The sequence below is a fragment of the Hippopotamus amphibius genome, chromosome 16, assembly GCF_030028045.1.
Source record: "Hippopotamus amphibius kiboko isolate mHipAmp2 chromosome 16, mHipAmp2.hap2, whole genome shotgun sequence".
Classification (NCBI taxonomy): Eukaryota; Metazoa; Chordata; class Mammalia; order Artiodactyla; family Hippopotamidae; genus Hippopotamus; species Hippopotamus amphibius.
Genome location: NC_080201.1, coordinates 12,279,219 through 12,296,542, shown reverse-complemented (window position 1 = coordinate 12,296,542; position 17,324 = coordinate 12,279,219). Strand labels below are relative to the sequence as shown.

At 46.4% G+C, this 17,324-nt stretch overlaps 1 protein-coding gene across 2 annotated transcripts in view; it reads right to left on the bottom strand.

The window, feature by feature from the left end:
- Positions 1-2,240: 2,240 nt before the first annotated feature.
- CFDP1 (craniofacial development protein 1) overlaps positions 2,241-17,324 on the bottom strand; it is a 121,747-nt gene continuing 106,663 nt past the window's right edge. The window contains exons 6-7 of one of the 2 annotated variants that reach the window (XM_057710712.1): positions 13,743-13,901; positions 2,241-2,557 (exon numbers count right to left, since the gene is read on the bottom strand). In XM_057710712.1, the coding sequence (XP_057566695.1) occupies positions 2,467-2,557; positions 13,743-13,901 (250 nt within the window). In that variant the 3' untranslated portion in view covers positions 2,241-2,466. The remainder of the gene's footprint in view (positions 2,558-13,742; positions 13,902-17,324) is intronic. The other variant, XM_057710713.1, reaches the window with a different exon arrangement.

Genomic DNA, 17,324 nt, shown 5'->3' with positions numbered 1-17,324 from the left:
CTGGAAGCTGAAGCCGGTGTGCAGACGCCTTGGGTGTACTTTGGACACAAGCTTCTGGCACCGGAGTGTACCAGCTGCCATACTTCTTAACAGCAAGCATCTCCTCATCTTGGCTCTTCTGTCCCCTTGCACTCAAATCTTTCCAATGTGAATCTTCCAACTCAAGAGTTGGGATCCAGAAGGCGAAAAGAGGCTGTTTCATCTTGCCTGCAAGGCTCCCAGCCTTCTGCCTTCCAGGCATGAGACATAGGTGTGATTGCTGGCAGTTTTCCAGTCTGATCTCAGGCAAGTTTCCTCTTCTGGTCAGAAAACTCATGAGGAAGCACCAGGCATATGGGACCACTGCATCACCTCTTGATGAAGCTAACCCCAGGAGTCTGAACCCCTCCCCAGGAGTCTACCATCTTACAGCAGTTCCTATTTGTTTACTGGTTTTTTGGTAATTAAAAAAAAAAAAGACATGGACTCTTACCCAACATGCCTGAGCAATTCCAGTTCTGGCTAAGGGCTGATAGCAAATGCCAGAAGACTGCACTCCAGAGAGCCGCACCACACACACCTCCTCTGTCCTGCTGAGGCCAAGAGGCAGCACAGCACCTAGAGAGCCCTGTTAGCTGGCCTTCCTGGTCCCTGCCTGGCTACCAGCAGACCCATCATGCCACTCCTTTCTAGGGAGGTTTTCTGTGTCCTTCTGCGGTACCAGCTACAAGCTGCTGGACCTGTCAGCTGTCATGAACTTGGTCCCTGAGCTCTTAGTCCAGTTCCCCCTCCTCAGCTTAGATGGTACACAGCTCACTCAAAGACTTAGTTCTTAATATGGCCCTTCTCCCCTAGGGACCTTACTCAGAGTTCTTAATTAGAGCACTGTGTTCCTTGGGAAATAGGTGAACAGAATACTTAAAGAAGCCTGTTTTTATTCTTTGACCTTATGCTGTTTTAGGGCAGTTTTTTTTTTAGTAATGGGAAGGTACCAGATGCCCTGGAAATCTGATGCGTTCATCTGGGACAAGGAGAAGACAAAGACTGATGGCAAGCGCGAGGCCAGGAAACATCTCTCAGGGATTCTCTGGCCTCCACAGACCAGCCAGGAAGTGTCCTTGGTCGTCCTCCTCGGTCATCCATACCACAGACAAGGGGGGTGCACGATGCCCAGCAAAGGGCTACTGAGCTGCCTCCCAGCGCTGACTCAGGCTCCCCACTTCCTGCCAACATTTTCCTTGGCAATTCCTGACTCCTGGATAAAGGGATGTCATTTCCCTTGGGAGTTAAACAGATTAGTTTTCACTAAGTGCAGATGTGAAGAAATAGATAAAATATTATCCACCTGTTCTTAAAAAGTATGGGCTCCGGTTCAAACAAGACTCTGATGGAAAAGATGATTCTGGACTGAAGATGCACACACCTCAATCAGGCCACCACCCAGCCTGGCCTCAGTGAGTGATGAGGGTCATAACCTCATGACCATGCAGGCTGACAATCAGGTCTTGGTTGCATGAGCTTCTGCCCACATATTAGAGGACTGGAGGGGGGGACCTGTGCCTGTTCCCTGCACATGTCACTAACTCATCTCGACCCTGTGAGGTACTGGTATTACTCAGGCCACTTACAGACCAGAAAATGAAGGTTCAGAAAGCTGAGTGGTGCTCAAGGTCACAGAGCTGGTAGATATCCAGACAGGATCTGAATTCCAGTGTTTGGAACCCTACCTCCCCCATACCTGTCCATGTTACTCAGGACATCCATATCGCCCGCCCCCAGGGGCAGGTTGTGGGGTTTACTGCTTTATTAATATGGAGTTTGGAATTTAAATTTTCCTAAAGAGTTAAAAAAAAAAAGTCCTTTGGAGTCTTCTTTGACATACCAAAAATTAAAGAATTACTGAGGTGAGAGCACATGTGAAGTTGACTTTGAGTAGAGGAAAATGGCTGAAGGAAAAGAAAAATCCCTAAGTCAGCAATAGTATATCCTTATTTTCAGCCTCACATTATACCAGCACATAGGAATCCCATTCAGGAGAGGGAAAGAGATCAGGAGAGAAGCATGAGTGGAACTGAGGACAGAGCTGCCCAGGGATTGGTGCTCCACCAACACTGGCGAGCCTCTTCAGAGAGAGCCCCACGGCCCCCGGGGTTCACATGCACGCAGGCTGGCTGTTCTCTCCATCGCAGTGGCCGCGACAGGCCTGGGAGGTGCTGGCTTGCCTGGTGGACTTCAGAGCAGAACAAAGGGAAGGCGAGTGGTGTCATCTTCAGCCTCTCACAGGACCAACTTGTACTTTTTTATTTTTATTTTTTAAAGGATAAACTATTAAAAGTAAAATGAGATCAAGATACAAAGACAGAAATTCAATGTAGAAAAAAAGACCTTGCTGGGAAACAGTCGATGAGAAATACAGCAAACATTTCACAGACGCACAAAAAGCTCACGTTGTAAACAGGATTAAGCTGCTGCAGGTTCCTCAATACATCAGGGTTTCATTTTGCTCAGCCTGAGATCTCGCTCGATTTCAAACTGCCTGTGATCTACTCGGTCTAGAAATGCTTTCCGTTCAATGTACCTGGAAGAAAATGAAGATGTCTGTCAGCAGATCTGTAAAAGAAAATGCCTCCCCTGCACCACTGTTCCTCAGTGGACACCACGACTTTCAGGAACATCCAGAACACTCACATTTGGTCTAAACAAGGACGTTGCTGGTTCAGATGTGAATGAAAATAAAATGAAATGGAGAAAGCAACAATTTATCAAGGGGAAGTACATTAGAGGCTAGAGGCAGGAAAATGTTGCAATTTTGTAACCAGATTTTAAGGAAAGAACAGGGGCTCAGTCAAGCCCAGGTTCAGAGCCTGGCTGGGTTACACATTAGCTGACCCTGATGGTTAAGGATCAAACATTTCTGAGCATTGTTTTTCTCAGCAGCAAAACAGTGACCCACATTTCCTGGCCTTGGCAGTGTGCTGAGCTGGTGGGGAGAAAAAACTATGCACCCTGCACACATGCATCAAAATGCGGGAAAAGGTACCTTTGAAAATGGAAGAAACAGGGTAGTGAGAACTACCTCCTGGCGCTGCAGGGAAGGTGAAGTGGGCTGAGGTGCGCGGAGCACTCACTGTCGAAGGTATTTACCTGCCTGCAACTCCTTCCTTCCCCTCACCCTTCCCTCCTCAACTTGTGTCCTCCACCCAGCTGTGGCCAAGGTGCTTCTGCGAGGATGAGGATGACAGAAGAGGCCTTTCCCTAAACTCCTCCAAGGGAAAGTGGTCAAGCGCCTCTGCCTTCCACGGCCCACACACAGGGTCCCCTAAAGGCTGGTGGTCTGTCCCTCACCTGGGCCAGGCTCAGCAGATCAGGCCCCCTAGGCCAGGTGGGGAGGATGCACAGGGCTGAAGCGGCAGGCACCAGGAACAGGCACTGCCAGGGGCGAGGAGCAGGCTGGCGGCTGAAGGAGACATAGCTGCATTTTCATGCACCTTCTGGCCATAAAGTGTGCTGCCATTTGCCTGGGGGGAGGGGATCTCTGCTGCTAATTAATCTACTGAGAGAGCAAAATTGCCACTGAAAATGGGAGACGTAATTGAATCTCTGCACTAATCTTTCCTTTGTTGTACTGGGGAAAATGTGCATCTGTCATTACAAGGTCATTACATTTATGGTGAGAATGTTACCAGGTTCAGGACCCTGTGTTCCTTTGCTGAGTTCAGGGCCTTGCTTGCCCGCCCACAGCACCCTGTGAAGAACAGCCCATCTTAACCGCTCTCCAGCAAGGCCTCTGGCCACTAACCCTATGCCTCACTATGGAGGGGGCAGCGGCTCTGAGCTTGAATCCTGACATTGTGACTTGCTGGCTGTGTCTCTGGGTAAGCTATGTAACCTTGCTAATTCTGTTTCCTAATCTGCACTCCCCCCTCCCCCCCATCAATCATTCCTACGCTCAAGGGCTGTTGTGCGGATTAAATGAAATAGTGTACACAGAGTGCCCCGCACAGAGCAGGTGCTCAATAAAACGGCAGAGCTGCCACCAGCATGCTGGGAAGCCAGCTTCTGTCAGGGTTCTGAGGACAATCTCTCCAGGAGGAGCAGTCAGCTCCCTTGATGCACATTATCAGCAACTAGTAACTACCACCTGGTCCAGGATCAAGAACTCAGCTGCTGGGTCAAAACTGCCAAGGAGGGGCAAGAATGGCTAGAAACACAAGGGCAGGGCCTGCTTGTAGTTGACGTAAGCCCTCAATGTCAGGTTGTCAAATTTAGTAAGTGAAATACAGGACGTCTGGTTAAATTTCAGTTTCAGATTCCCCAGCAGACAGGGAAACCACAGACACTGTGGACCCCTTTTGATAAAGTGAGAAAGCAGGAGAGACTGTGACTGGGAAGTAGACACATGACAGAACAAATTCATCTTCCATCTACCACCAAGGGACCTGTGATTCCCCAAGGGGGCTGTTACCAAAAATCAACTGACGGGCTTTGTCACACTACAAGCATCACCCCTCCCCACCCCAGACCATGGGCCATGGGTGAAGATCACAGTGGGGATCCGTGTTTTGACTGGTGTGCTTTAACCACCTCACGAAGTTCCCATAGAAAAAGGGGGGAGCCGTGTGCGAGAAGACTTTAGGGCATGTTTCAAGAGAGCCATTGCCCAGGGCTACCTGAGAGAGTGGGCCTGTGGGAAAGAAGAGGAAGTATGTGGCTTTGAGCATTTGTGGTGTTTCTTCCTGACTTTCCTTTAAAGAAGAGGAAGTGATACTTAAATTAAGATGCTCACTGAGCATGAATAATGCCTTGCAGGTTCCCAGAAGCAGTGCCAGGTCCAGCTGACCTTGAGACTATCAAGAGTGAAGCCAGGCTGGGTGCTAAACAGGCAGGTGCAGGCAGAATTCAGGTTTAGGGAAGGCCTCAGGCAGCAAAGAGAGGCACATGTGCAGAATGCAATTCTCAAGGGCAACCCAGACAAAGGCCATCAAGGCAGGTTTGGCAACTTCACTGCCCCATTCACAGCATCTGCACCTGCTAACAGGACCCTCATGATGGCTTTGGTTTGCTGCCAAGAGCTGACCAGGAACAACACTTCTACTGGACATCCTCCCCCCACACCAACCCCCGAGACAGAAAAGGTGCCAAGGATGAGGGTGCTCTGACTTTTACTATGTGTGTGAAGCATATCTGTGGATACTTTATTTTTCTTCTCTGTAAAACAGAAATAAAAGTTACAATATCTCTCTGACAATACAACGAAACCGTGAGAAGTACTTGGTAAACAATAAAACCAAAAATGGCTATGAGCATAGTACCGTTCTTGCTTCCCATTTCTGACCTGACTATATCACTATAAAGCCTCAGAACCCAGGACAACTGGGACAGGGACCAAGAGACCAAATGCTCCAGAAAGAGGAAGGGATCATGGGGAAGGCTGCCTCCTCCAAGGTGGCCTGAGTGGACGACCTATTTAAACTGAGCCTCAGGATGTTTTCAGGCAGGTTACAGTCCCAGAAGAGAACCACCAGCTGATAAGTGCAAGGGTTCTTTTCTGGTCTGTGCACAGCACTCCTGGTGACCCAGCCTGATTCAGCCCAGTCTACTGGGAAGGGGGGCGGGGCAGGGATCATCCCTTCCCACCAGCGTCGCCTTATGTGGCCCATTTAAGAGGCTGCAGCTCTTCATTGTCATCAATAAAATATGCGAATAGCACCAAAACCTAAGGGATTTTCGAAGCTTTTCCTTTCAGAACCAGATTAGACACAAAAGGCTCGGTCATCTTTTTGATCTTCCAACCCAAATTACTTTTCTGCCACCAATTTTCTTGAGATCCAGGCCAATGTGAAGGGAAGGAAAAATGGAAAAAGATGACGAGAAGGGTAGAAATTGCTTCCAGGAAACATGTCAGTACCTACTTCTGGGAACTGAGGCTGCAAGTTGAAAGGCCGGCCATCCGTCCTGCAAGGAGGCAGAGTTCTGTGGGGCTGGGAGGGCCCAGTAGGTGCTGATCCCCAAAAGCTCCACCACATGGTCACATCCACCCACAAGAGGCCTCCTGCCCACTGGTCAGGAAAAGAAAGAGCCCAAGGAGGTGCAGGGAAATCTGAAGCAGGCACATACAGAGGATGTTTCAGGGCTGTGTTATCACTCTGAGCCCGGCAGACGTTCTGTGCAGCACAAACCTGAGAAGGAAAGTGGACCAACACCAGAAAGCGAAAAGCAATGCAGGCGCTCTGAGGCTAGAATACAGCTCTGTGATGGAAGTAATAAGAGGTGCACTTCTTTGCCCTGAGAAATGCAAGTGAAAAAAGCAATTTGCTCAACATCGCTCAAGCCCCGTGGAAGATGTCTCACAAACACCTCGAGGGCCAGAGTGAGAGGGTGGTGATTTTAATTAAGTTTCTTGTCCACTGCTTTCCTCCCATCTCACCTCAAGGTTGTGCTGGTTCTGAAAGAGCAACTTTTGGGGGTCGTGGAGACAGATTCTTTGGAGAAAGAAAATTATTTTCTCTCTCCTTCATGCCTCTCCAAATCACAAGCACACCTGGTTCCTAATCATCGAGTTCCATGACCTTCAATTTGATTGCCAGCAGCAGCCAAGACCAAGCCCGTATCCCTCTCATTTTCTATGCATTGATCCCTCCCCTAAGCCTGCTGGCCTCCACTCAGCAGTGTTGGAGAGACCTGCTGCTGATGGCAAACAGTGCCAGGGAACCCAGTGAGATCGGTTACAGGAATAGAGGGAAGCAATGCTAAAGGCCTTGAGGACAGACTGCTGACACTGACCCTGAAATGCTGGAACGAGCCCTGGAGGCCGGGGTTCAGAGGAAAAGCAGTGATTCTTTGCTGTGCAGCTGACCTCTTTGGTACAGGCATTTTAACCAGCTTTGCCAACTGAAAATGATGCCCAGGTGGAGATGTCATTCTGACATGTCAAGCCCTTCTTTTCTGGGTGGTTAATTCTAATTCTACTAGATTCCAAAACAAAGACATGGCTGCCTGACAGCTAGTGGGATGTGCACTTAGTGCAATGGCTCAGCACCTGCTCTGGGCCAAGTGCTCTTCTAGGTGCTGGTGGTGGGGTGCTGAACCAGATCCTACCCTTGGGGGCTTACTGTACATGAAACAAAACATGACAACACATATCAGTCGACAGTAAGTGTGATGAAGAAGGTCAAACAGGGTGATGTGATGGAGGATTCCTAACGGGGGGCTACTCTGAGAGAGTTGAGAGTGGCATCTGAGTGACAAACAAGAGCCTGCCGTGGAGGAGGAGCAGGTAGAGGAGGGTCTGGAGGAGCAGTGCAGAGGCTGGGCTGCTGTGAGCAGGAGAGAGGGTAAGAGATGGGCAGGGGATGGCCAGGGTAAGGAGGTGAATACTGATTTTAAGTGCTACTAGCAGCTTTCAGCAGGGAAGAGAGGAAAAATGGTTTCTATTTTCAAAAAATTATTTTGGCTGCAATGTGGAGGAGAATGGAGGAAAGGTACAGATGTAGAAGCAGGGAGCAGAGCAGATGCCTGTGGTTTATACTGGGCTGCAGGCAGCTGGGACAGAAAGATGGACTGAAATACTTCATGACAGAACTGTCTATTGGACTTGCAGGACTGAGTGGAAAGAGGATGAGTCCTAGGGCTTTCTTTCACCAGTTGGGTGGATGGTGATGGTGCCAGTTCCTGAAAAGTCTGAGGAAGGAGTTTGTTTATGGAAAGCAAGCAAGCACAGATTTCTCCTGCTACCTGAAAGTAGAGCGTTCCTATAACATCTCTCTTAGCTGAAATGGAATGAAGTGAAGAAGCAATTACCTTTTTGGTGAAAACGAAAATCCTCTTCAGATTTCTTTCAGTTAGGGAGAAAAGGCGGAGTTTGAATGTAGGTCTTTCATAAAAGCAAAGCAGCATTAAAGCAAACTTTTGAAAAGCAGGGATATCTGTATTTGGTTTTGGATGTTCAGTTTGATGTATGTCTTGGACATGCTAATAGAGATGTCAACTAAACAGCAGCTATGGGAGTCTGGAGCTCATTGGGATGGCCAGGCAGGGATAGCTTTTTTGGAAGTGTCAGCAGAAAATAGTACCTAAGCCATGGAACCAGTGAGCTTTTCTGGGGGAGAGAATATGAGGAGTGATGGCTGCCCATCACTCAGCCCTACTTTAAAAGCCCAGAGAAGGAAGAGAGGCCAGTCCAGGAGACTGAGAGGAGATGCCCCCAAGCTGTACTGGCCATGGTTATGGGAAGTGTTCCTTAAGGCTTGGCAGGAATACACCAGGAAGGGATTTAGAGGAATAAAGCACCTAGCCTTCCAGTAAGGCCCTAAGCTTGGTGTGGTCAGTAATGGCAGATGGGAGAAAGAAGAGGGGGCAGGAGACTTGGCGGGAGGGGGAAATCCTATCTATAAACATGCCAGATATTTCCCCTGCTTATTTAATTCCCATAATAAACCTAGCAGCATACTGAAGAGTTTCTACTTCATAGATGAAGAAACTGGAGCTAGAGCACATGACAGGCTGGTAGTAGAGCCAGGATTTGAATTCAATTTCAATTGAGTTTATTGTAAAATATAACACACACACACACACACACACACACAGAGTATAAAATGAGCAAGGCAGATGAGTCATTATAAAGCGAGCCAAGCAGCAGAAGATGAACACCCTGGAGAAGTCCAAGCTGTGCTGGGAGAGCCTGCTTTATAATGATTCACAATTAGGCACAACTAGACAGTAATGTCAGAGGAACAGAGACTTGAAAGGAAAGCGGAAATATGGGCAGGCGCACAACTGGCTGGGCTTGGGTGCTGGATGTGGGTGTTGGGTGAGTTATGCACATGCCTCTTGAAGGCTGGCGGCATTCTGCTTCTTGACCTTGTGATGGCTTAATTGTGAACTTGACATAAATAGACACATACTGTGTGTATTCTTTTGTGACTTGCTTCCTCACAAACCGACCTAACGGACACATTGTTTTTGCCCATTTTTGACCTTCATATAAATGGAATTAAAACAAATAAATAAAAAATAAATAAATAAAATAAAACAAATAAATATAATATGGAAAAATACTGCATGAACTTCATGTTATTATGTTACTGAAATTTATCCACGTTCATTTCAATTGCTAAAGAGTATCCCAGTGTGTGAACACATCACACTTTGTTTGTCTATTACACTCCTGATAGACTTCTGAGTTGTTTCCAATTTGGGGATGTTATGAAAAGTACTGTTATTGAGAAGCTACCTGTCAGTCTAACTGCCACTCCTTTCAGAGAAGTCTCTTTTTTCTGGCTGCTCTTAAGATTTTTCTCTTTGTCTTTGGTTTTCTGCAGCTTCATTCTGCAGTGTGGATTTCTATTTTATTTATCCTGGGAGTCTCTGGGTTTTAAAAAGTCTATAAAGAGGTATCTTTCATCTTTTCCCACGCTGTCTTTCAGGATGCTTAACTTCCCTCTTCCATATTTCTGGTCTTTTTGTCTCGCTGAACAATATTCTGGATGATCTCTTCTGGCTCTTTTCCACTTCATGTATTCTCTTTTCTGCTGGTCTAACTACTATTAAATCTATCCATTTCATTTTTAATTATGGTTATTACATTTTTAATTTCTAGAAATTGTGTTTGGGTCTTTTTCAAATCTGCTAGGCCACTTTTTAGTTTCTTCTTGCAAATATTTTCAAGTTTGTCTACTTCTTTACAGTAGGCATAATTGTATTAAAACCTGTATCTGATATTCTCATTGTCTAAATTCTTTGCACATCTGATCCTGTGCCTGCTGTTTCTCAAGGTGCTTTGCTTCTTTATGTCAATATTTTAAGATAGCAAAATTGCTTTAAAAAAATTGGACAATAATAATCCAATATTGGCCAATGTAGCTTCAAATTCTATCAAAGCTTTACAAGGGGAAAAATGGGATAGCACTTACTGAAGTAGAATTACTTCCAAAACAGAAAAAACACAACATAATCTTTTAACCTCAATTCCATCTTATTTTAATCAGGACTGTATTACAGGAGTATTTTTTTTTATCACCATTCATGATCCGGATTCTTGTATATGAGAACAGTTTAGATATGGTGCCTGTAAAAAGGTCACAGTCTCATAATAAATATAGTGGTGGCCAATCATTAATCTAAGTAGCTTTTTAGTGATGTTATCAAGTACGACCTTTCTCCCTTCTTAGCTTCAGCAGAGATCACTTTTGTTATAGGGTAACACTTCTTGGGATTCTCCACTTACTCCCTCAGAGTAGCCTTTGCTCTCGTTGGCATCTGTGTAAGAGAATTTGGAGGCCTGACCAAACAGACCTTTCAGGTTTGGTTTGTGCTTCCCACCTTTTGACACTGTGGCACTGGGCACACTTCTCAACAGAAATCTTGCCCTTTTCAACAGTCCCTGTTTTGAAGTCAGCTCTCTAGTTACATACATGCTGGAAAGGCTCACCCAGCAGCTGACTGTCTTGCTCTCATTTCTAGAATTTTGTTGCTGTGGTCTAGGATTCTCAACTCTGGCTGTGCATGAGAAGCACCTGAGGGGTGATTTAAAGATACAGGTAGGACTTCCCTGGTGGCGCAGTGGTTAAGAATCTGCCTGCCAATGCAGGGGACATGGGTTCGATCCCTGCTCCAGGAAGATCCCACATGCCATGGAGCAACTAAGCCCGTGCGCCACAGCTATTGAGCCCATGTGCCACAACTATTGAGCCCGTGTGCCACAACTACTAAAGCCCACAGGCCTAGAGCCTGTGCTCCACAACAAGAGAAGCCACAGCAATGAGGAGCCCGCACACCACAACAAAGAGTAGCCCCCGCTCTCCACAACTAGAGAAAGCCTGTGTGCAGCAATGAAGGCCCAACGCAGCCAAGGAAGGAAGGGCGGGGGGAGGGAGGGAGGGAGGAAGCGGGGCAGAGAGAGAGAGAGAGAGAGAAAGAAAGATACAGGTATCTGTGACTCTTTTTTAAAAAAAAATCAAGGTATAGTTGATGAACAATATTATGTAAGTTTCACGTGTACAACATAGTAATTCACAACTTCTGTTTTTCTGCTGTGCTGCATAGCTTGTGGGATCTTAGTTCCCTGACCAGGAATTGAACCCATACCCCCTGAAATGGAAGCCCAGAGTTGTAACCACTGAACCGCCAGGGAATTCCCAATTCACAATTTTTAAAGGTTATACTCCATATAGTTATAAAATATTGGCTATATTCCCATGTAGCTTATTTATTTTATACATCATAGTTTGCACCTCTTAATCCCTATCCCTATCTTGCCCCATCTCCCTTCCTTCTCCTGACTAGTAAGCACTAGTTTGTTCTCTATTCTCTGAGTCCTTTTTGTTTTATTCACTAGTTTGTTGTATTTTTTAGATTCCACATATGAGTGATATAGTATTTATCTTTGTCTGACTTACTTCACTAAGCATAATACCCTCCAACTCCATCCATGTTGTTGCAAATAGCAAAATTTCATTCTTTTTTATGGCTGTGTATTATTTCTGTGTGTGTGTGTGTGTGTGTGTGTGTTTGTACCAGATATCTGTGATTCTTGATTCAGCAGTGCACAGGCGTGCCCTAGCCATGTGAACTTTGGAAACACCCTCAGAAGATTCTCACGCTTAGCCAAGGTAAGAACCAGAGCAACACTTCCTTCCCTGGACTAGGAGTTGGGCCCTTTAATCTGCCAGAAGGAGCTAGGGAAGGCAGTGAGTGGAGGTGTGGGGGTGGACACTGGAGAGGGCAGGTAGGAGAGCCAAAGACAGAGCACAAAAGTCATCAGATCTGAATTGGAAAAATACAATCAAGTCTGTGGAAACATCTGGCCAGGGGGAAGAGGCTCAGAGACAGAGGGAAAGGCAGAGAGCTTAAAAGCTGTATGCCACTAGTTGTTCCCTAACCCAGTTATGTGATTTTCCATTGCCTGAGAAGTCCTCATTGGGCACACGTCCTTTTTAATCTTGTTTTCTCTTCCAGTCTATACTTTCTCACCTCTCCCTTACCTTCAACAGCACCACTCCTTACTTTTACAGGGCCTCTATTAACAGAACGAACACTGCCTAACCCATATAATCAATCCTCAGAGAAGCAGTAAAGTGTGGCACACACTAGTAGTTCCTCTGCTGCCTAAGATCACCAGGTAAACATGCAGAAGAGGCAGGGCTGAGTTACTAGGGCTGAGTCAGAGTGGGGATGTTCAGGACATGAGTCAGAGGCCTTCTCCAGGTAATAGTGACTCCTGCCTGTGCTTTCTTGTGGGCTTTCCCCAGATGGCTACGGGGCTTCTGCCTCTGTCCTGTGGCAAACCATCTTTGACAGATCGACTTAGAAGTCTGGTAGTTAAGCTCATAAAGAAATTTTTCCCTCACATACTGATCAGCTATGTTCACTCAAATGTTCTTGAAACCTAACCCAGAAAAATGACCCCCCAAACAGATCCCTCACCTGCCTTTATTATAATTTAGCTTACGAATAACCTGAATGACTACCACTTAATACACACCTTTACGTGACAGTGACAGGTGTTCTGCAAAGGGCTTTATGTGGACAGGGCTTTATGCCTCGTCTCACCGCACTCCACTTTATTGCACTTTGCAGATACTGTGGGTTTTTTTTTTTTACAAGGACTGTGGCAATCTTGTGTTGTCAGATGATTGTCAGCATTTTTTAGCAATAAAGTATTTTTTAATTAAGGTACGTACACTGTGTTTTAGATACGTTGCTTTAATAGACTACAATATAGTATAAACAACTTTTATACGCACTGGGAAATCAAAAAATTCGCATGACTCACTTTACTGCGATATTTGCTTCATTGCAATGGTCTGGAACTGAACCCGCAACATCTCTGAGGCCTGCCTGTGCTATGCACATATATGCATGATATGTATATCACATATTTTGTCTCATGAGAGCCTCACCACCAACCTAAGGGTGGTATTATTATCCCTGTTTTTACTAGCGAAGGAGCCGAGCCTCAGGGATTCACCGCGACTGCAGGGACAGCCCCTGCGGGTGAGGGCCAGGCACGGGGAGCACCAGGGCTGTCTGATGGGTCACGTGCACTTCCTTTCACTGTTGGGGCAGGGAGTGTGGACCTTGAGCCATGGACCCACTTCTGTAGTAACTTTGTTCTTGGCTCCTTCTGGGGTTCCTAAGTACTCATGGGACACAATTTCTTTTGGATTATTCCTTTACACAGTTTATGGACATCCTTTTTGTATTCCAAAGTGAAGAGGCAGAGGGTGCACATGAGGGCCTGGGTGCTCTCTGAGGGCTGATGTGTCACATAGGTTGAAGCCAAGAGTGAAGCCCCACCCCAGGCCATGATGACACGGACAAAAAAAATCCCACAATAACTGGACAACAGCTAGGCGCTCTGTTGACTCTGCGTTTGATTCACTGAGCTTGTCTGGCTTCTCAGAAGGCCAAATAATTCAGATGAGGCCAAGGCTGATACGGTGAGCCAGATCTGACCATGTGAACAAATGAGGTGACTTACAGTTCACAGGAGCTGCAATTCAGCAAATTCAGCTTGGCAGACGTGCCTGTCCCTGAGAGGAGTGCTGCTCACATGCCCTCCCACCCCCTTCCCATCACCCCAGTGCTTTCCTCACTGATGGGACCTGCCACATTAGAACAGAGCTTCAACAACAAATCAAAGAACTCACATTTTTTGTTTCACTATGAAAAGCTCCCGCCTACTTAAATTGGGTGGCGTGTGTGCAGTGAACTATCCTAGGGTTTTGAGGATTCTGAGAGGGATAGAATACACTACTTCTTACCCTTCCTTCCCTCGATTGTGGAGGGCTAGTTCTTCGCCAATGCCCTCTTCCTCCTTGAAGCTCTCCCAGTCCAGCTTGGACTTCTCTAGGGTGCTCATCTTCTGCTTCTTGGCTCCAATTTTCCCCAAAAGGCTACTCATGCCACTTGATCTTTTTAACCTAGGGAAAGCAAAAACACCAAACATGTAAAAACTCTAATCTCTTGATTAATGGTTTTTCTGATTGGCATGGGCCTCCCTAGATTCAAGCTATTTATCTTAATAGGAGCCATGTTTGCATCCAGGATATTTCCTGTCTGGTGCAGAGAACACGGTAAGGAGGCCAGAATTCTAATGCACTTTTCCTGCTTCATACTTCTGACCCGCTCTAATGACCTGGGGATAGGAAATCGTGAAGACCTCTGTCTGCTCTGTATGACAGGTCTCTGCTTGCAAGGAGGGAGAAGTGCAGTGTGATTCAGACATGGTTTTAGAATCACATGCCTTGGTTCATAGTCCAGCTCAAACCACGTGACTTTAGGCTAGGTATTTAACTACATTTGCCTTGGTTTCCATCTACAAAGCGAAAACTTACTCATGGGGCTATAGTGTATCTTCTATGTAAAGTCCTTAAAACAGCACCTGGCACAGATTAAAGGTGCAATAAGTGTTATCCATCCTGAATCACTGTCATCATCTGTGCACTAAAGCCCCAGGTAATCCTTTCAAGAGAAATGGAGCCAGATCCCAACACTGATGAGAAAGAGGTCATAATATCTTAAAAAGAATCTAAGATCAGTTTCCTTTCAACTCCTGTGAGTCAGGACCCTGGTTTTTCCCAGGAGGTGGAGAACATTCCTCATCCTGAAAGCAGGGAATGCACAGCCTGTACTCTACTTGCTGGTGATGCTATTATGGAGGGTGGGAGAAACCCCATATGCCCAAGTTCAAGTCCTGGCAGGTCAAATGTTTCCAGTCAACATTAAATAAATGAGATAAAATATGCAAGAAAGACTGTAGCTAGTTAAGAAGGTGGTACTAGTGGAAGGAACTATGGAAGGAACATGGCTTTTGGTCTCTTTAGAAAGTGTAACAAGTCATATACCAGCATACCAGCATACAGGAAACTGGAAGTCATTTTCTGTTTTACTGGGGTATATAGGCAAGAGAGCTAAAACATTTAAAAACTCTATGAGCTAACATCACAAGGCCTACTGATAACATCAATAATAATACCTCTCACTTGCCTAGAAGGCTAATTCTCCAAGTGCTTTTCATAGTCATTTTCTCATCTTATTCTCCCTACTGCCTGTGAAAGAGGACCACTGAGTCTCAGAATTGGAGGAGGAACCTTCAAGATGATCTTGTGTCTCACCAACCATTCTGAAATTCCACCTCCCTGCAGCACAGTGTCGGTGAGGACAGCTCACTACCTCTGTCTTGGAGTGGGTCGACAGGCCAGTGTCCACACCGAACATGAGATTCTTGGGGCTGAACAATTACCCTCCACATTGTCATTCTATTCATGTTGGTCAAGCGGATGTTAACTTCCCCATCGTGGTCATACCCTACTACATGCTGTCAGCTTAAGATCAACTCAGAAGAGACTGGGCAGGCATCATTGTCCTCACTTTGAGTTGGACAAATAAACAAAGTGGAGAGAGGTTAAATGATACAACAAAGGTCAAACCAATAGAAGATGCAGATTCAGGGCAAAACAAGGCCTCTCTGACCCTCAGTGTGGTGCACTGTGCCATCTCACCTCTAGTGTGAGAAATTACTTGAGAGATTTGGGGTGACAGCTGTTTTATTCCCAATCTGCTTAAGAATTTTCCAAACAGCTCTTTATGAGCTTTTAATTCATATCTTCTAATTCTTTTCCAGATAACTCAGTCCATACAACAGTCTCTCCATCAACACACACAGACTAGGGACTTCCCTCGAAGTCCAGTGGTTAAGAATCCGCCTTCCAATGCAGAGGATGTGTTTTCAATCCCTGGTCGGGGAATTAAGATCCCACATGCCATGAGGCAACTAAGCCCGTTTGTGCAGCAACTACTGAGCCCGCGCACCACAACTAGAGAGAAGCCCGCATGCCCCAACAAAGAGCCCACGTGCCGCAACTAAGGCCTGACGCAGGCAAATAAATAAATTAAATAACACACACACACACTCCCTCTCCCTCTCTCTATTTTACCAGGAATGGAGCATGCGTGGAGATGCAGAAACTTAATATGGCTCAAATTGTTTGTTTTCTTTTTTAAAATAAATTTATTTATTTATTTATTGACTGCATTGGGTCTTCGATGCTGCGCATGGACTTTCTCTAGTTGCAGCGAGCGGGGGCTACCCTTCGTTGCAGTGTGAGGGCTTCTCAGTGCGGTGGCTTCTCTTGCTGTGGAGCATGGGCTCTAGGTGTGTGGGCTTCAGTAGTTGTGGCTTTCAGGCTCTACAGTGCACGCTTAGTAGCTGTGGCGCACGGGCTTAGTTGCTCTGTGGCATGTGGGATCCTCCTGGACCACGGCTTGAATCCATGTTCCCTGCACTGGCAGGCAGATTCTTAACCACTGCGCCACCAGGGAGGTCCTGGCTCAAATCTTTCTATTTCTTAGCTGTCTCACTGCCACTGTCCTGGTTCTCGTCTTCAGAGTGAATTTTCCAAAATATGAAGCTTATCATGTCTTTCTGTTTAAATGTCTCCTCCCTGACCCCTAACCGCTCTTACAATAAAGTCTAAACTCCTTCACTAGCAAAGCTCTTCCTGATCATCTCTCGCCACCTATGCTCCAGCCATACTGTCCTGACCCTGCAGCTCACCTCTCCCTGCCTGCCTCCCATTCATATCGTCTTAGCTTAGAAACAATTTCCTGCAGGAGGCTTTCCTGGCCCTTTCCCTCAATCTCTGGATTAGATACCTCCTGCTGGTGTTTCTACTGCACCCCAGTTCTTTTCCCATTATAGCACTGCTCCTCTCCGTAACAGATGCTTGAGGACTCTACTTTCAGCTAGTGCTGCACTGGTCAGTTCTGAGGAAGCTCAGAGCCACTGCTGACAACACCTCACCAAAACCACACATGTGGAGGCTTTCCATCTCTGGCCACAGGGCCTCCTCTGAGCCTGCCTGCATGTTACGGTCACTGTGGTTATGGGGGCAGGAGCTGATGGCTAAACGGCCCAGCCTCTTGTCCTCAGACAGGCAGTTCTGGGAGGCACGTTGAACGCTTCTCAGAAGCCCTGGTGGCACTGCACCCCTGTGGCCTTGGAAACGTGCACACTCTTGTATTGGCTTTCCCCCCTTTCCTGCCTCACCTTTCCCAGCTCTTAACTCCTGCTTCTTGGGATGCCTTCCCAAATAAACCACCTGCACTCAAAGTCTTACCTAAAGTTCTGCTTTGAGGGGAATCTAACAAAAATGTTTAGGAGAAACATGACTTTCCCTGTGCAGGCTCTATGTCAGGTGGAAACCTAAGTTCTGAGTCTCCAAATCTCTCTCTAGTACATGGATATAGTTCTGCAAACAGCAGACACTGTATAAAGTCACAACAAGGTCACCTGGAACACAGAACCAATTAGTGGGAGAGAATCAGATATTTTAGCATAAAGG